Below are 20,001 nucleotides of genomic sequence, written 5' to 3' on the forward strand. Positions count from 1 at the left end.
GGACCTTCGAGAAACGGGTCCCTTGGGCTTTTTCCTTAGAATTGGGAGAGGTGGAAAGGACGTTGCTTTTCGCGCGCAAAAATTCTTTCCGCGAACTTCGACCCGAAGAATTCTATACTGATGGAAATTCGATACTGTCGCTCCATGGTCTTATGAAGTGAACATGTTTAATATGGGATCTAAAGTAAAGTAAAGTAAATCTCTTGTATAATCTGGCTGATAGGAACAAACTTTTCAAGGTCTATTTGAGTATTTCAATTCGTTCTGCAGATTTCTCTGCCTACCTTGAGCCTGGTCTTTGGAAAGGATTTCACTCAAAGGCACTTGAGGAGTATATAGAACGGTAGGGACTTCACGAGCTAAACTTTTACAAAGCTGCCGTTTTGCTAGTTAAAAGACCCTTTCACTGAACTATCTGGAAAAAATTTGTCCGAGGCTCTGTCATTTATGATTTTAAGGGGATGTGCTGTCCAAGGTGGTTGAAAAAGGAGGTAGCGTGTGATTGTGGAAATTCGGTGAAATTTTCTGACTGCCGGGCATGTAGCCACAGCGAAGCTTATATGAAACAAGAGAGGATCAAGGGATCTTCTCTTGATACGAAAGAGTCACCTTTTGCCGTCAAAAATGGGTATTCAAATTAAAATGGCAAGCCTTTGGACCTCAGGGTAGGGTCTTTCCTGTTATATAACTTTGTTAAGTACCCTGCATTATAATTATTTCAAGAAAGCTGCTGATGGGGTCAAGCCACGTTAACAGGGTCTTTGATCAGATCCGATAATTCAGTTCAATATAAATTTGGCATCTGTCACCAGAACGGAAAAGTTCAAAAAATATGCTTTCTTCGCTCATGAAAATTGGATTAAGTAAGCTCAGTAAACAAAGACAACAAATTAATCTTAGTACGCCACTATCGTTGTTTAGTTTGCTCATTATGCTCGCTCGAACTGACTTTTGCTTATAAAGGGACATGCCGTGAACGTGTACCTAATCTTTTCGTGAAATTTCGCAGTTTAAGTAGACGACTTAATTTAAAGACTATAAAACAATTTGTCTTCAGCCGGAAATGGCTTGCATATGCAAAACTGACCTAAAATTGGTTTCCACTCCAACTGCGCTCCAACTGTCCGCGACGACTGCATGGCCAATGATAATCTGTCTCGGGTCCGTAGATTTGACCCTTGTATAAATTTACCATTTATATGCAAGTACTCCCTAGGAGCTTAGTTATACAAGAGGAGCTTCACATGCAAAGACGCCAACTTAACCTGCTTGTATGAGTGCTTGTCTTGCCCTGGAGGTTTTAGACTAAGGACATTCTACACATACTGAACAGCGGATCAAGGGCCTGCTCCTTCAAAACCGTGCACATTACAGATTAAGTCTTCGCCACAGAGTATATTTGAAAGTCAATTGCCTTTTACTCTCTCCATATTTGAAGCCATGAAGGATTGGTTGAGGCGAAATCATCCTCTCTACCTCATCTACAAGTTTAAGGAATTTAAGGTAATCTATATGTCTTCAAATGATATATATTTGGACTACCCCTTGTGGTTAACCACTTCCTACCTCAATTTTCCTTAACATTAAACTACTGGTACTGTTACATGTTAGACAAGACGACACGGCACGAAGGAGGTAAGTTTGCACAAGTTGTAAGTTTAACTTATCTTTATTTCCTAAGCTTCGCTATGGCATACAAAGACAGGAGATGACTGATAAATTTCAAACTCTTAGGTTTAACTCCACGATGTTTGTATAAACGATTAAGAGAAATTTTTTGGTTGCTGCTAAAACATGATATAGGCCCGCACGCGTTTAAACCAATTGAAAGTTCGTTTTACAACCTCTTCTGCAAATGTTTCAGAAGAAGCTCTTTTCAGCTTTAAAATTAAGTTTGCGCTAAAACTCATGAAAAGAACGCGATTGCGAAACAATAGTTGTGTAACATAAATCTGCAAGGCAAATTATCCTTGAGAGACCAGCCATTGTGGGCAACTCAAATCTTTTCGTTAAACATTCTTATTCGTGGAAAATTTTATGCTTGAACTTCTCCACATGACGCCCATATTTTCAGAGGAAGCTATCGTAAGGAATTTGTGTCTGATCGAAAAAACTGCGAGGCATATGTCTGGAAGAGGTTTGCGTGTAAATAGCCGAGATTACATAAGTTTACTGCAAGGAAAATTCTCATTCTAGGTCAGAGTGCACACACATAACCAACCCTGTTCCAGACTAAAATCTATACCCTATTTCCACAAAAACGGCTTAAAAACCACATACGTTTTGGAGTTACGCATATAAGCCTATTTAAAGGAACCATGTTTAGGCAACTAACTAATTTACTGGTCTTTGGCCCTTCTCTGGATTATTTCCACTGAACTAATTTAAAATTCGAAATGGTTCATTTACACCTTTTAGTACAGTGAGTCCTAAAATAGCTTGAGCAATGTAGCAGTAAAGCGGCAGCCTCGGTTAACCGTATAAGGCAGTTATCCGGCCTGTGTGGTATTTAGAGATATCCTAGAAGCAAAAAAAAATAATAATATCTAACCAGACAAATCCTAAAGCGAGAAGTGCGATACCGCGTTTTATAACGGAATTGGACTCACGAGACTGGAAATAATATGTTCCATAAAAAAATTGTCTTCAATACATTCGGCACGTGAACGTCCACGTGCACGCGGCGCGCACGGTCCAGACAGGATGAAACTTGCTAAATGAACTCTTGCCCTTTCGTGAATTAATTCCCATCTCATTTTCGCGTTCTTCTTCTTTCATGAATAAACCGAGAGACTCTAAAAGGTTTAAGCATTTTCCCTGGCCTTCGGCTATCGTAACATACTATACTGAACTTAGTAATACTATAGATGACAACACGATAATTAAAATCTCCGCAGACCGTTGTCGCCTTTGTCTGGCAGGGTTATTGTTTTAATAGTCTTGTTGATATTGGTGACTATAGAGACCTATGGAGTTAAGTAGTTTATTTATGCCCTCGGGCCACTTGACGGATGCCGGTCATTCCAGCTGTTCCTGTATCCGTAGTTTCCATGTATAAGATTATCGGCTGAAAATGGGATCAAAGATGGCTGTTGAAGGGCCAGTAATTTTCAGTCTCGCACATTCCGTGATCGTTTACAGACATTGTCTTGGCGAATCGCAAGGTGATAAAAATGACGAAGGGCGAAGCAAAGAAGGGCTGTTGCTTGCTTGAAATTTAGGGAATACGGAGTACATGCGGACCTTTTATTTCTCTAATAATCGTTGGAGGGGGAGAAACGTTTTTGAACCGTATAGTGCGAAAACCAGGAAGGCCTACGGACGAAAAGCGTCAAGGAAAACGTATCGATGAAAACACTTTAATAACAAAAGCATTAGTGTGAAAGTGGACCTGACTTAAGTCATAGCGTGAGTTCTTGGTTCATTGGAACTAATCGCGAGATCCGTGTCCCAAGAAGGATGAAATTATCTGCTGCGCGGCTGAGCCTCACCGTGGGGTTAACTACATATATTAGCAACGAAAATACTCATTGAAAATTTGAAGGAGCTTCACCGGGAGCTTCATAAGGCTTAAACTAGCTGTTTATGTCACGATATCGTGAACTCTCACAATATTTCTTGATCAAGGGTAGAGTTAAGTTATGAAGTTTCGTTATTTTTGGTGTTTCTTTAGTCAAAGTCAAGTGCCTTCCTTAGCCGAACTGGAAATGAAAATACAGTCAAACCTCTCTACAATGGGGATAAAAAGAGGTGGCCGTTGAGGGGAGATAGGGGTGTAATATGACACCTGCTTTTTTCGGGGGTGCCACTTTTTTTGCAAAACAAAAATGCTCATTTTAGCGTACAAATACGCAACACGACCAAACCATATCAATAAAACAGAAACTAAATAGCAACAGAAAGCAACGACGCGCGGTACGGATCAAGTTTGGTGACCTTTTATATTTTACAATAAAAACTAGGGCTTGTATCGACACCGCTCGTCAGTCGTTGATTATTGTTTGGCCGCTGTCGAGAGATTATCTTGGCAGTTGGGATGCGTTTAAGTGGCTGTTGCCGTTGTGGAAAGGTGGCCGTTGTAGAGAGGTGGCTGTTGCAGAGAGGCGGTGGCCGCTAGTGGACTCTTGATCACTCACGGCTACCCAACTCTTTACCGTTGGAGCCTGAGCACTACATTTGCTCCCGCCCATAGACAGATACGTAGACAGAAAAATATTTGTTCTGCATCATTGATGTCGGTCCGTGGAACATTTGAAACTCAAAATGGGTTAAAATGGGAAATTGTTCCTGCCTTTGTTGCTATGGAAGATTGTTTTGGAAAGGAGAGGTAAGGGGGTCAGCTTTTTTGGAAAACTTGGTTGATTTGAGGAAATTAAGAGTTAATTTACGTCACAGATCTGTGCGTGAGCTTCCATCTCCCAACAATTCGCAGCCTTTTGGAGGCGGTAATTTAGACACAATAACTTCAATTTTAAACAGTTTAAGTGAATATGGCTCTTGAAAACAACCATTTATTTCGTCTTTTCTTTCACAAGGCTTCGTAACATCTGTGTAACTTGAATTGTCGACTCGTTTAGACGACCTTCGATAGCCACGAAAAAGACCTTCCATTTGAGTTCTGAACTCTTCTCATCTGTCAAATCCGTCAAGTTTCCTGCAGCCTCGATTTTCCGTCGGTATCCTCGAACAAGCGTTTGCTACTGCGTTGTTGCTGTTTTATTTCCACATTCCTATCAACTGGTTTGCAGTTAGAGTACTTATCATAATTAGGGGTGTCGGTTGGAAGGTCATCGGTTCGTAAATGGGACATCCCATGAAAAACTTATCTTCTCCTTTTATAACGGTTGCCGTACAGTATGGTCTCCACTGCTCTGGCTAGTACAAAGCTAAGTCAACGCATTGTTTATACCCCACCACCCCCACATTAGTCAAAATTTAACCAAAAAAGATCAAAGTGCTCATATGCTGAAAGTGCTTTAAGTGCACCCGGCAGATTTAATATTTTATTCTTTACGAGTGGACGCTGCTTTCCACCAATAAATAGACGCTAAAAAATTTTTTTCCTTGGTTTCCGGAGGTACACACATGTGCATGTGTATATGGTCACTACGCCCCTCAATTTGCATTTAATCTTGTTTATAATCTTTCATTTAATTTTGAGAGAAGATCTTGGCCATAAAATCCTAATTGGCAACAAACTAAAGTAATATACAAGCAACATAGCATAGCACCTGCTCTTGTGAGGGAAAAGCCTGGGGGGGGGGGGGGGGGGAGTGGCACTCCCCAAAGGTTTTGGTTGGGGTGTGCAGCCCAAACCATTCTGTGATTCAGGGCTGTCATTAAGTTATTAAGTTATTAATCACCTGTTAAGCCTTGATCTTCAGACCCATAGCAAGCTTGTTTCTTTTTGGATGAATTATATCAGCTACAGGCAAGTTCACCCATCACTCAAGGGCCTATCAAGCATATTTAGCCATAGCAACTATTACGGGTTACACCTTATTGACAACCCTGCTATTTCAGACCTGAGACAAAAATTGATACCCCATCTCAGGCATCTAAAATTACTACACGGCTCTAATATATGACCACGGCTACCCAGAAACAGCTCCATTTGCAAAAACATTTGAGAAGGGTTACAATTTTGCCAATGTTAATGCAGAAAAAAGTACCTTGTAGAGAAAATACCTACTGCAGAGCCTACATTCCCCTGTCACTCCATCTATCAGATTTTTGATATGTGAATTCTCTTTTTTCAAGTGACTAATCAACTTGGGTTTTTCACACTTAGGATCAGAAGCAACTATTAGCTACCACAGGGACATTGGCTGTACAGATGGTAGAATCTACTGAAGGCGAATCACAACATCAGATGAAGAAAAAGAAAAAAAGAATAGGTGGAGCTAAAGAGATTAAACTGATCTGGGCAAATAATCGAGGTAAGTGTCAATGTCAATCATGTGTAATCAAATCACTTACAAGGCCGTATCCTAAAGAGAGAGTTTCAATTATTGTTTTTTGCACGCCATGCCATTTTCCAAACCACTGTAATTTTGGTCAAACTTAAATGTTATGTTGGTTGAAATTGTTCTTGGTTCACGCCTTGCTCGAAGGGTTTTTCTCTGGATTCTCCTTTTTTCCTCCCTCCACAAACTGACCAACACTCCAAATTCCAATTCAACTAGGATTGTTAAAAGACCTGCACGAAAACCAGCTGAGGCTAATGTGGCTTTCTCTCTAAATATTTTGATTTCTCTATTTATTTTTCTATTTCTTTCTTTCTTCTTTCTTTCTTTATTAATTAATTAATTTATTTATTTATTGTCATAGAAACAAATGCAGTGTTTAGTAAACTTGGAGCAGAGGACATTGTTGCTCGCTATGATAAACTCTTGCATGAGTGGAAGCTGTTGAAGGATGCTGAACACGACTTTAAGAAAATAATGGGCTTGGATTATGATCGTCCTCTAGTAAAGTGTTTGGATTCTATTCCTCCTGGTACGTATACCAAATTCAGCCCAAGACATTACGTTCTTCATGTATGTGTTTGGAAATATGTGTATTTGTAATAAAAATGCACCTGTAGACCTTTGAAAGGTTGACTGGTCCTTGCATTGTTCTGGTTAATACTATTACTGGTATGCTACTCCCAGAGTGTATCCATAGTTCTAAACCAACAAATGCATTATTTCTTTGGATGATCCTTTAGTTGTTTCCTCTTAGGAGTAAATGAAAGCTGTTGAACAGTATTTTGAGCACATTAAGGGTAAAACAGTCTCCAAATTAAACAAAAATGGCTTCAAGCTTATAGAGCCAAATATTAATACTGGTTATAGGTTGTTTTGGAGTCTAATTTATTTCTTTATGCATGTTATAATTTAATATTTCAGACCTCTGAATTTTTGTATGGTTTTCATTTATGCAAATGATTGAATATGCAATTAAATTTACATGTCTTAAGTTCTTATCAACAAATTAGTAGGGGCGCAGTGGCCTCATGGTCAGTGCGCTTGCCTCTGGATCAAGCAGTCCGGGTTTGAGCCCTGGCCAGGGACATTGTGTTGTGTTCTTGGGCAAGACACTTTACTCTCACAGTGCCTCTCTCCAGGTGTATAAATGGGTGCTGGAGAATTAAATGCTGGGGGTAACCCTGTGATGGACTGGCATCCCGTCCAGGGGGAAGCAGAAATACTCTTAGTGACTTCATGCTACAGAAATGGGAGATAAGCATGGGCTTGATGGATGGGTCACTTGGCTCGTATGCAGACTTAAATTTTACGTTTCCTTTATTAACAAATTGTTTAATATTTCCAGATATGAGAATAGGCTTCAGTCATGGGACCGGTGACAGTGAATATGAGTTCCACCTTGATGTTCACCCCCTCCTGTCAGTTGACAACCTCAAAGCACCACTGGCAGACCAGCTCAAGACCGCCATCTTCCTCTTCAGTGTTATATCAAGTAGAATGAACTTTGTTAAGACAGAAGGAGCGTCAATACAGAAAGTTCTTGAGAAGTTGATAGGCAAGTTCAAAGATGAAAAGGAGACCAGCGTTAACATACATGGGGTGCGGCACAGCGTGGAGCTCTTGAATGTTCAGCAAGTGGAGCAGGCTCTTCTTATTGTTAAGGACATTGTCGCTTTCACGCTCGCACGGAGTAATGCTCTGATGGAGTATATTGTGGCACAAGGAGACAAGGTTGACATGCAAGTCTCAAAAGATGACCCAGAGAATCCAAAGGTTATTATTTTTTCAAAGAAATTACAGAGTTCAAAGAAGCAGAGATCTGTGTAAAATTAATCTTGAAGTAAAGATTACTTTCTGAGCAACAGTTTCTGGGGGTGTTCTCGTGGGAATTTAATATCATTGTAATGCTAGGTTAGTCAGGGCTGTCATAAGTTTTGAGTCAAATACTGTAGCCTTGATCTTTACACCTGTAACAAACTTGTTACCTTTTAGGTGAATTGTGTCAACTATTGTACCATCAAGGGCCCACAAAACATATTCAGTCATAACAAATGTTACAAGTGATGGCACTTATTGACAGCCCTGTAAGTTTCCTAGACTAAACAGTTTTTGTCCTTAGCTTAAGGTAAACTTTTCTTTGATTATTTATAATGAATTTTGCTTTCCTGAAATGTGATTTGAAATCATTGGCCTAGTGTCCAAACCTTTTATGTCCTTTGTAACCCCCCAGGTGGGTATGTCTACAAGGGAAGAGTAGAAGGTAGTTAGAACACGGGAAAAGGAAGCAAAGATTGCCTTTGAGATAATATTATTAGTATGCATTATAAAGAAGTTTACACTTAAATATAATGGGCTGGACCCTGAAGAGACAGTCTTCCATCTAATAGCATGCTCAATTTTTCCTCCACTCAAAAGACCTTTGAGATTCAACTGGAAATATTCCATAATGTTGACACAAACTCTACAGAGAACCATGTTGTGTGCCTGTTTAGCTGTCCTTAGATTACAAGTTATGTTGAACCAATCAGTCATCACTTTGCTTAAACATGTTGCACCTAAGAGGTTAGTGTTAGTGCAATCAAAATATGAGCATGTGTGCAACAGAAAAAGACCATTATTATATTAGTCAGATACATAAGATATCTCTGTAGAGTTACATATTAAGTTATCAGTATGGAGACTAATTCACAGTTTTTACTTGATGGGGAAGAACAAATTTAATGAATCAGCAGTTATATCTGGTCACTCAGTCTAGAAGATTGCCAGATCCAAAAGCTACATCATGCCGAACGCTCATCTTGAAAAAAGTAAGCCTAAGTTTTTCATGCAGACAGTTTCTCCATTGTTAACCATCTTAACCATCTACCTTTTGGTAAAGTTTTCTTTAGGTTTCTTTCAATTTGACAGTCTAGTTTATTTGGATATTGTGCACATTTTGAGGTCTTTTACCCCCTTTTAGCATTTATAAAGTGGCTGGTCCATTGAAAGGTGCGCTGGTTGTGGGGCAAAAGTTGAAAAATGTAGCATAATGTCATTACAATATTATTGGTTTTTTTTTCTTGGGGGGGGGGGGTGCTGTTAAAATTTAAAGCACTGAGTTTTTTGCATTATTCTGTTTTGTTCTAAAAGTTCAAACAGCTAAATTAAAAGGGTCATACATGTATAAATAGTTTTTTTGAAGTATAATTTTCAATATTTGGACAATAGTTTTTCTTGTGGCAATTTCCATTTTGATGGCAAGAAGATGCAGAGTTAGCTGATTAGTTCTGTATTGTCTGAAATTATTCAATTAAGTCATGTGGTTTTCAATTTTCCTCTAAATTCTTGTACCACATGATGTCATGTGAAGTAGTGGTCAATATCGTCAAAGTGATCAGCAATTTAGAATTACATGTACAGTTATGACCATTTAACTGAAAGGTTAAAGCAGGTCAAGATAATTAAATATGTACACTATTAGTATACTAATAGCACAGTGATCAATGATCTTATCTTATCTAAATTAAGTAGGACAGTTGAATGGACACAGCTGGTACTGTGCTCAATAATGTTAATGAACTTCAACAAGCATTGCTTCATCTTAAGTTGTTGTTACTTACTGAAAGTAATTTCCAGTCAGTAATAATAAATTTGTCTCTCGTGTATGACTAGAAATTGATTGTCATTTTGAGGGTGGTTTACTCTGTAGGTTTCTTGGGGCATCATCAGATTATGCAAGAAACGAGCAAGTTACATGTAATTTATTCACCTGTAAATGCAATTTTTCCACATCTGTTTAGGGGGTCATTGTTAATTATGATTGCTACCATATGGTCAAGTGACATTTAACATAATTTTTTAAAGAATGATATTTAAAATGTCACAATGAATATCTGAAATTTCAGTTTCTGTGACATGATTTATAGATTAATTATAAAGACAGCACCGTTAAAATTATGGGAGATTTGTTAGTTCTAAAATATAATTGTTAGTTATTCTGTAGGCAAACATGTGAACATATTTAATTAATGCATTTTTTGACAGTGTCTTTAATGCAGACAAAGTGTTCCATACATTGTAAAAACAAAAGAAATCAAATCAATAGTCTTACAAGAAATAATTATTATTATATAAATTATACAGTAAATCTCAAACTCATTTATAACGATGGAAATCAAGATTTTTTGACATTGTAAAAACTGAGAAGTAGCATAGTTTATGATAAAATATTGGTGGTGATTACTAAATGTTTTTGTAACCCTTTGAGTGAACATTGTATTTTTATGAAGATATCAATAAAATTTAATTTCATTCCTGATGACTCAGTGATGGCTGCACATAAGTAACCTTAATGCTATGCAGACATTTTTTAATATGGCTCATTGTCATCATGACAAGCCTTAAGAACTGCTTAAGAGGCTATATAGGGGTCACTGGAGGAGTAGAAAATATTTACCTGCTTTGATTGAGTAGTCCAATCACAACAGAAAAGAAAAAATCATTTATTAGGTAATCAATAGCACTTTTTAGCTTGGGAGGTTTGTTTTCCATTTAATATAGCCCACATGATTATTCCTAGAGAATTGTTTTTTTCTTGATCTAAAAATTATTCTTTCATGGGCATGTAAGTATTTGAAAATTTGAAATCAAGAATTCTCAAGAGCCTCATCACAGCGTTTGGAAATATGGGGTAACAAACTGCCTAAGCTAAAATGATCTATTTGAGGCCTATTCAAATTGCGTTTTACATCTGTTTCAAAACTAGTCTTGGTGCACAACCTTCCTAATGGAAACAAGTTTTTCTTGCACGTTAACTGTCTTGCAATTAACCCATTTCTACATGAAAGGTTGTGCACCAGGACTCGTTTTGAAACAGGTAAAAAGCAACTCGGAAATGACTTATTCTGCTCTGTCTTAACTCTTTCCCCTTGTATGGCTTGAACAAAAGAATATTTTACCACCGGCTCAACTGCTTATGCCTGTGAACTTGAAATTTCTTGAGACCCTCCCATGTGGGGTGGGGGAAAACCATTGCTAGTAGGAGAGAGAACTGGGAACAAGCTACTCGATTGTAAGAGATTGCGACACTGCGACACACACGTGGGAAAACAAAATGGCGGAAGGATCGAGTGAAAAGATGAGCAGTGAAACAACGGAAGATGAGCCATTTGAGACTGTTCCAGTGAGGAGAAAACGAAAACGAGGGCAACTGGAAGATATGGATACTAGCGAAGAATTAAAAAGACCCAGTTTTCCTCCTGCAAAAGCTGAAAAATTGATGGTCAGTGTAAATCTGTTGCGGCGTCAATTGTACGATGAATGCAAGTGTTCTTCAACTTTACACATCGCTTGATCCGCTTTCTTTACAGGGTGGAAAGTCAGAAACGCGAAAAATACCAGTTCCACCCCACCGATATACACCTCTTAAAGAGAACTGGATGAAGATATTCACTCCGATTGTCGAGCAGTTGAAGCTTCAAATTCGTTTCAATTTGAATGCAAGAAAAGTAGAAATTCGGGTAAGGTTATTCTAGCTACGTATCTATCATTTCTCGCAATTCTCGTCTAAATTTTTTGACATTACATAATCTTAAAATGAATGAGAACTGGTAAAATGTTTTTCTTGCCAAAATGGACGGTACATGAAAAGCAGTTTCTTCTTTATAAATTATCTAGAAATGCAGCTAAAATTATGCGCACAAAATACGGTAAGTGATCGAAGATCTGCTCTTGCGTGAGAGTCACTGACACTTGCACACCTGTAAAACCTGTCTGGGTACAACTACATGGGGGACCCTGTTTGAAACAAACCTCTTTCAGTAGGTGAACCAAACGGGAAGGAGCTAAGTGTCTGTGTTACAGTGTGAGAGTTAGGTGACCCATGTTGTTAAGATTGAGACTCACTGGTAATGAATTATGGTTTCACTGGGACCACATAAACTTTCTGTAACACATAGAAGCATCCATGTTATGGAGTTGGCTATAGAAGATGTTTGGCTGTATGTGTGAGAAAAATTGAACTGAACTTGTTTCTTGTAGACTTCCAAGGACACTCAAGATATTGGTGCGATCCAAAAAGCAGCAGATTTTGTTCAGGCATTTCTACTTGGATTTGAAGTAGAGGTGAGTGCGTTGAATAAGAGAAAACTGTTCTTTTGTAATTCATACAAGGGCAGACCTTGCTGGTCTCCATTTGAGTCTAATCAGTAGAATTAATCGGGAGAATTAAACTATATTTACGTGCTGACAGTGTGAGGCACTGCAGTTACTAGCGTTTTGGTTCTTGTGCTGGATACTGGATGAAGTGTCTGGGTTTGAGAGCTGGTAAGAGTCTTTCTTTTTTGGGGGGGGGGGAGGATGGGGGGGGGGGGGGCACTTTATTCTCGCAGTGCCTGTTTCCACCCAGGAGTACAAGTAGGTTCTGTTGAACCATCAGGGCAATAGGAAACAATGTTGAGAGATTACCTGTGATGAACTAGCGTCCCATTAAGGGGGAACAGTAGTGTTTGCAGTTAATTCATGCTACAGAAACTAGAGGTATAATGCACAAATTAGCTATCTGGCTCACCCACCACCCAGGTCTAGAAAGGACTTCAATTACAGGTAGGTTAAGTCTGCATATGAGCCAAGTGACCCATCAAGCCAGAGCATTTCCTGGTTTCTGTAGCACAAAGTAACTAAGAATATTTCTACTTCCCCCTGGATGGGATGCTAGTCCATTGCAGGGTTACCTCCGGTATTAAATTCGCCAGCACCCATTTGCACACCTGAGTGTAGAGAGGCACTGTGAGAGTTAAGTGTCTTGCCCAAGAACAAGACACAATGTCCTCAGTCAGGGCTCGAACCTGGACCACACAGTATGGAGTCGAGAACACTCACCATAAGGCCACTATGCTTCCACAGACTTCAGGTAACATCAAGATAATTTCTCCCTGGTGATCATTTCTTTATATTTTTCTGTGAACTATGTGCCTTTCTTTCAGTGTTAATTTATTGAGAATATTGCTTTTGATCTGTGGTGGTTTGGTGATGACTTCTGCCATGCTAATTGTGAGAGTCTTCTCTCAAGTCTGTTGCTCAGCTGGTCTTGTTGACAGTGGGCTCAGATCTTGTGGAGACTCTGTGACAGCAATAACGCATACTGAAAACCACTTGATAAGTCAACAGCAGTCTTCTCATGACTATGAAGGCAAAACGAAATCCAGTAGTCACAACAAAGTGAGTGATAGATTCGTTTAACACAATTAAATACCATGGCGGAAATTCCATGCCATGCCCGGCAAGTATAAGCGAACAGTTGCCATATTAGTAAGCATTCCCTTTGCCATCAGTGAGCGATCAACGTTATTAGTATTTAGTGCAAATCTGTAATGTCTTTTCTCTCCTCTATTTACCTCCCCGTTTGGGGGAGCATCATGTATGGTCTTACGTAATAAAGACCCAGTTTCCCCCAATTGAGTTGGTGTGTATTTAAGCACATGATGCAATGAATCTAACAGAACATAAGTTTAAACATGTACATAGTGTTGAAGATTTTTGATGTGATTTTCTTCCGCAGGATTCCTTAGCCTTGGTCAGATTAGATGATTTGTTCTTGGAGACATTTGAAATTGCTGATGGTATGTTCACTTGAAATGATTTCAGTCTTATTTTCCCTTACTATTAGGGACACATCTAGAGACAAAACAGATTGGTTTGGATATGTATGGGTTATTGACCAAGTGTGAGGTCAAGATCGCTGGATATTGGCCAAGTTCTTTTTTGCGTGTTTATGGACCAAGATGGAGTCAAGGTCCTTAAACTCGCCAAAAAAGAACGAGGCCAATATCCAGCCATCTTGACCAAACAAGCTTAGTCAATAAAGGATTTATCATATGGCTTTCGGGGAAATTTTTTGTGGGACACGGCGGGTAGTCCCGAGTGGGCAAGATAGCTCCATCTTGCCTACTCAGGTAGCCAATCACAGTGCAGGATTTGATTCATCTTGCCCACTCACGGAGCTAGCCATATAATAAAGCAAAATACCCAACAACAATAAATTTATAATTTTCAGATGTGATATTATAATGCACAACAATAATTATTGAAAGCAACAAAACATTGAATATTTCACTTTGTAACTTTGTTTTACCAACAGTTAAGCCACTGAAGGGAGATCATCTTTCAAGAGCCATTGGTCGTATCGCCGGGAAAGGTGGCAAAACAAAGTTCACCATTGAAAATGTATCCAAGACAAGAATAATCCTTGCCGACTCGTGAGTAAAATGTTTTGCATCTGACTTTAGCGTTGGCATATTATACACTGTATGTCACCAAAGAAAAGAATCAGTTGGGTTCAGAACAAGTGTCGTATTTGGCAGTTAAGTCATCATTGAAGCACTTGTCAAGTTTTTGATTTTTATTTTTGATTATGTATCCCATCAAAGAAAATGGCAAAGCACTCAGACTACTCTGAAAGTTGTCATGCCATCATATAGCAATCTGCTTTGTTACAAAGGGGTTTAGCAACTGAGTCCCTGGGCAGGCCTATGGTCTTCTTTTGTGTCAGGTTAAGTTAATGTCAGGAAGGTCATTCTCATAGTTACTTATTTGTGTTATTTTTCTTTTTTTTTTTTTTTCAGTAAAATCCACATTTTAGGATCATTTCAGAACATCAAAATTGCCAGAACAGCAATTTGTAGTCTCATCTTAGGTAAGGAACAAAAGTTGTTTTTTCCACTTTCAGTGTGTAGAACACAAAGTAAGATAACCTACTCTCCTACACCATATTGTTCCTAAAAGTTGATCAAAAAAGTGCTGTCTTCATCTCAAAGTATTAGATATGAAGAGCGTGGGATGAATGTGACTCTTTGAAATTCATTGTATTTTCATAAGTTTCCAACATTTGAGAAACTTGCAGAATTTATTTTCTATTTGAATTGTTCTGTTTGTTGTCCCCTTTCACAGGATTTGTTTTAGCCTGCATAGCAGGCATTCCTATCTAAAAGCATGCAAAGGGAGCAAATTGAACTGCGAGCCTTTGTGAAAAAATAAGGAGGAGGGAGTGGGGCAAAAGATGAATGATACCTTTCCTCCCCACACCCTCTCCCCTCTCCTCTTTTTTTTTTCTCACCCCTCTCCACCTCTCTCGATTTTTTGCTCACCCCTGACGCACTCATTTGCTTGCTCACTTGGTTGATCTCCCTTCTGAAAAATGGAAGGGAAACGTCTGCAATACAGGCTAGATTTGTCTGAACACAATCAACCGAACCGTTATTGCAATCAATGTTTCTTTTGATGGGATATCCTTTATAAAGTATTCCATCATTGTCTGATGATTCCCCAATCACCACTCCCCCCCCCCCCCGGTTCGTAAGTAAACAGCACCTGTTAGCATAGATGGTTATGTAAGATTTTTAAAAACAGTATTTTAAGCTTATCTTGTGTTGCTGTTGGTTCCTTCACAGGAAGCCCTCCATCAAAAGTATACGGAAACATGAGAGCAGTGGCGAGCAGAACGGCCGAGAGATTTTGAAGAGACCGGGCGGAGATGGAGGGAAGTGATACAGGAGAGCAAGAATGAAGTCAGATCCGCAACGAGGAATTGTGATGTCTGTGATGATAAATTCGTGGCAAATACAGAAATGTTTTGATCTGATACAGCGTGGCGACGGATTACAAACAACATTTTTATCACTAACACTTACAAACTTGCAAAGGATCAAAAGCACGATCAAACGAAGACAAGGAAAATTTTAATTTATTGGAATGGAAAACTTCCAGTGAAAAAACCAGGATTTAGAAGAAATTGCAACCCAAAACTAATAGGAATCAACTGAACATTTTTTACACAAATTTGTATAGTCACAAAAAATTGCAAACGGTTGCTTAAAACCTGCTAGAAAATTGTACGTACAGATATATTGTCTGATGTAGTCCATGCGTTTTATCGCTATTAAACGAAAAAAATAAAGATTTATCTTGGAAGCAAAATGCAATAAACCACAGAACAATCTCATAAGCAAAATAGAGGAGTACTGTTTTATCCATTTCTCATTGGTTAGTCTGTCCACAGCCGTTTACGTTTTTGGTGCGAGTTGTTTTTCTACGAGCAGGCGAGAGCAGCCGCGAAGTGGGCGCAAGATGTTTCCCCAGCCGCACCCCCTGGCGTTTCAACGTATGTATTTATTTCACTAAGTTCGCGATCTCGACGAACTAAAGACAAAATAGCTAAATAGGTAAAGCTTCCTAGTGTGTCGAGCCTTCCTGACAGTGTCAGACCATTTTTGGTTCCCTTGAAATGTTCAAACTTCTGAAGGAAAACAAAAGATGGAAAGCCAAAGTAGACGGTAATAACATGGTTAACGGGTTGTATGGAGCACCCTTCCGTGTTCAATTCGCATTTATTCAAGTGTTCATGGTCTTGATTTGTGTACAGTCGTAAGCACAGGAATAGTCATTCGAAACTCCAGGTAGCAGGAATGTTTTAATCTCTTTAACGGCTTCGCTTTTGCAGGGCACAGTGTAGAAGCTCTTCAAAACACCTACATTCGCGAGTTGAGAACCCGAGTTGGGTGGGAGTATTGCCACATGTGGGCAGGGTGGGTGTGTGCGGCCCAAAAGGATGTTTTTTTTAGCAGTTTTGGTCAGAAATAGGGCATCGATTTTGGCCATTTTGTTCCCAAATAGGGTATGGATTTTGCACTCTAGTCTTGAACTGGGTATGTTTTTTAGAAGAAGCTACTTTTTCATCATTATCGATAAGACCGTCGACAAAAGCCTTTCACAATGTCTTTCACATCGGTCTGAACTCGGGAGCTAATTATAGGGCAGTTCAGAAACGGGGAGACAGTGTAGGAGAATCGCAGCTATAGTATATTTTAAATGTTCAATTCAGTTGTTTGCGCTTAAAACTGCATCATAAATTTCTGCATTGCGAGGCATTGCAACTTAAAGAATAAAACCAAACTTCAAAGTTAACATGTGCGTTTATTTTCTCAGATTTTCTATCAAGACATACATATGCGATATCAATAAATACAATTAATCTTTTTTGTCCACTTATACAAAATCAGTTAACAATAAAGATTAGCGAAAAAACTGAGCAACGACGTTTCGGTGTCATCCTGGCACCATTTTCAAGTTAAAAAATATTTGTGCGAAAAGTAAACTAATTTATACCAATGGTAGAGGTGCGAAATTGAATAAATTAAGATTAAGATAGCTGTTCAATGTTCATGTTCATTCCAATGAGGTGTCAAACACTGGTAATGAGTTCAGTGTCTGTTCAATTTCGCACCTCTACCATTGGTATAAATTAGTTTACTTTTCGCACAAATATTTTTTAACTTGAAAATGGTGCCAGGATGACACCGAAACGTCGTTGCTCAGTTTTTTCGCTAATCTTTATTGTTAACTGTATTTCCAAATTTAATCTTATAAGAATTATACAAAATCTCCATAAAAATTTATTACTTTTTGATTGCTGGTAAAATCTTTATACAAAAGGCAAATATTTCCTTGATAAAAATGGTAGAAATTGGTTCTCTTCAGCTAAATTTTGATGACTATACGGCCAGCAGAAATGATTAAGAAAACTTCAGTACTTTTTTCTTTTTCTTTTTTCATGCAACCTGCTTTGTTACCGATAGCGAAAAGAATGGTCAACTCCGTATTGGCATTTTTCAGTTGCGGAAAGTGAAAATCACGCCAGCGTGAAAGAAAAGAAAACTTGAGGTGTATCTGGCAGCATTTAGCATGTTCTTTTTGGTAGACACTACCCTGGAAGAAATTTGAAAACGCGGCTTATTGCTTACGGTTAGGATTACCGTCATGAAAACGGAGCTTTTCGAAAACGCTCTTCAAACCGGAGGGATTTGCAAACGACGGCTTCGCGTTTTCGTATGGACGGAAAATTTTTTTGGGAGCTTCTCGAAAACGAAAACGTCACGATAATCATGTGACAAACCCTAACTCTCGAGCGTTTCTGCTGCCGGTGATTGTTGCGTTTTCAAATTTCTTCGATCGAGGTAGTGTGGACAGAAAGCATTTAATTCGTTTTCAGAGTGCATGAAAACGCTGTTTTCAGATTTCTCCGGCGTTGTGTGCACGGGGCGTAAGACTGAAAAATGAATATGAAACGATTGTTTTTGTCATTAAATAATTTGACAAAATTTGAAGTTGTGGATACCAGTGAAAGATCTCCACAACCTCATACTAATTTTCCAGTTAAATAAACTAAATATCTTCTAGGTTTTAAGCTTCTCCTCTAATTTTGACTATTTACAACAAAGCGGAGTTTTTGCCCCACCTAGCTAGACAGTGTAAATTCTAAACTTGGTGAAACTCTAACCAAGCCATAACAGTAGATCGCCGTTTTTGGAGCTCAAGGTGTTGCGTGACGTCATTGATAGCACCTGTTAGGACACCTGACACAATTTGTCCATGCCTGACCGCTGCCTAAATCCGCGGTTTAATAAAAACAATGCAATGTTTCTCAGTGATTAGAAGTCAGAAACAGCTGTAACCATAAATAAACTAAAATTCGTACAAGTCCAGTCAAGCGGACAAAACGTAAAAAAATTCATCTCCTGATTATTTCGGTTTTGTTGAGTGCATGCGTTCTTTTGTGAAGTAAAAAACATCCTTGATCGTGGGCCGCAACCTAGGCTCGGGTATTAAACAAGACATGATTAGATACCCAAGGTCGGGGCTGTATAAGTTCTCTGCCTCTTGTAGTCTTGCCGGAGGGACCCCATTGACAACATTATTCAAGGTTTCAAAAATATTTTCACCCTGGTGCAAAGGAAAAGCAGGTTCCAGAAATGCCAACTCGTAGGCCACGCAGCCGAGCGACCATGAATCCTGTTTGTTCGAGTGTTTCTGTCCCCGTATCCTCTCCGGGGCAACGTAAATTCCATAGAAGGAATCTTTGCCGTCCACACAGACGTTCAGCTCTGTTTCGCTGGGCGTATAAATTAACAGATTGTGCAGCAAAATATCTCCCGTTTTTGAGAGGGACAAAGTTTTGGTTTGGATCTCCGCGTGCACCATCTGCCGCCTCTGTAAATACCACAGAACATCGCAGATTTGATGAAGCATTTTCCACAATAACCATTCCGAGAATTTAACACCTGCTTTGCGATATTCTTGCACTAGTTCGTAAAGACTCTTTGGAAATGGCTCCAATACCACAGCTACGGTTTCTTGCTCTCTGAACCACAATAACACCTTCATTATGTTCTTGTGATTTATATCTGCCCATTTGTCCAACAGACGCGAAACAGTCGTGGAATTACAAGCTTTGACGTTTATGCACTTCAAAAGAACCTTAGAATCGTCCAGCAAGCTGCAGGACGGATAAATACAGTGAATTCGCATGTCTCTTGGGAGATTTAAACTCTGCATTTCAAACTCTCGAAAGCTGAAATCCGATGTCAAAAAGTCAATTAAATTTCGCGGCAAAGGAAGATCTTTTCGCGCTCTCCGTAGTCGATGCAATCCTGTGTTCCTTATAATCACAGCCCTGCAAAGTTTTCGAAGGCTCGTCGTTTTAGGTTTCGGTATCCGCATTTTTCGCTTTGAGCTCTCCGCTTCAGTTCCCGAACTCATGGAAGAATCATTAATTGTGTGTGTACTTCGCTCAGCATCATTGCTTCGGGCTGGGCAACTTTAAGTCCTCGATTGGGCATGACAGAATGTACCGTTATGAACATACTAATAAGTCATTTGCAGTTGATTCGATCTGACATGGCAAATTCGCGACTAAAATAGCTCTAACTGCATTTAAATTTTATCGCGCCATAACAAAACAAAATTAGCATATGATGTCACTTCCGTTAGACGTGCAGGGCCAGGGACAAGCTCAGACTTGCAGTTTCCAGAATTTTTTCGAAGTTAACAAGAATTATGAAAAGCAACTTGAATCGTACATGTTTCACTTTTCAATCGAAAAGCAACCTGGAAACAAAAACCTGAATGGTAACGAGTTTAGATTATTACTACCAAGAACAGTTCGGAGAGCGTGACTGTTAACAGGTTCGGCGTTGTCACGCAACCGGAAAGTGGGTTGTGG

At 39.1% G+C, this 20,001-nt stretch overlaps 3 protein-coding genes across 6 annotated transcripts; 2 read left to right on the forward strand and 1 right to left on the reverse strand.

The window, feature by feature from the left end:
* Nucleotides 1-1,188: 1,188 nt before the first annotated feature.
* Nucleotides 1,189-10,262, forward strand: LOC110056234 (uncharacterized). 3 transcript variants are annotated; one of them, XM_089291332.1, is made up of 4 exons: nt 1,189-1,503; nt 5,792-5,939; nt 6,331-6,498; nt 7,315-10,262. In XM_089291332.1, the coding sequence occupies exons 1-4, from the start codon at nt 1,441-1,443 to the stop codon at nt 7,794-7,796; spliced, it is 861 nt and encodes a 286-aa protein (XP_089147458.1). In that variant the 5' UTR covers nt 1,189-1,440; the 3' UTR covers nt 7,797-10,262. The 3 variants fall into 3 exon arrangements, with proteins under 3 accessions (XP_089147458.1, XP_089147460.1, XP_089147459.1); XM_089291334.1 differs by lacking the exon at nt 1,189-1,503 and adding an exon at nt 1,529-1,635; XM_089291333.1 differs by lacking the exon at nt 1,189-1,503 and adding an exon at nt 3,978-4,327.
* Nucleotides 10,263-11,004: 742 nt separating this feature from the next.
* LOC110056549 (RNA-binding protein pno1-like) lies at nt 11,005-15,954 on the forward strand. 2 transcript variants are annotated; one of them, XM_020763051.2, is made up of 7 exons: nt 11,005-11,229; nt 11,318-11,467; nt 11,988-12,071; nt 13,507-13,567; nt 14,086-14,203; nt 14,570-14,640; nt 15,395-15,954. In XM_020763051.2, the coding sequence occupies exons 1-7, from the start codon at nt 11,062-11,064 to the stop codon at nt 15,460-15,462; spliced, it is 720 nt and encodes a 239-aa protein (XP_020618710.1). In that variant the 5' UTR covers nt 11,005-11,061; the 3' UTR covers nt 15,463-15,954. The 2 variants fall into 2 exon arrangements, with proteins under 2 accessions (XP_020618710.1, XP_089147461.1); XM_089291335.1 differs by lacking the exon at nt 15,395-15,954 and having other exon boundaries at nt 14,570-14,979.
* A 942-nt stretch (nt 15,955-16,896) lies between these two features.
* Nucleotides 16,897-19,784, reverse strand: LOC110056763 (serine/threonine-protein kinase Nek7-like). Its single transcript, XM_020763292.2, has one exon. The coding sequence runs from the start codon at nt 19,536-19,538 to the stop codon at nt 18,522-18,524; it is 1,017 nt and encodes a 338-aa protein (XP_020618951.2). The 5' UTR covers nt 19,539-19,784; the 3' UTR covers nt 16,897-18,521.
* Nucleotides 19,785-20,001: the final 217 nt, after the last annotated feature.

Source organism: Orbicella faveolata, unplaced genomic scaffold (assembly GCF_042242905.1).
Source record: "Orbicella faveolata isolate gen_17 unplaced genomic scaffold, um_ofav_v1 contig_24, whole genome shotgun sequence".
NCBI classification, from domain to species: Eukaryota; Metazoa; Cnidaria; class Anthozoa; order Scleractinia; family Merulinidae; genus Orbicella; species Orbicella faveolata.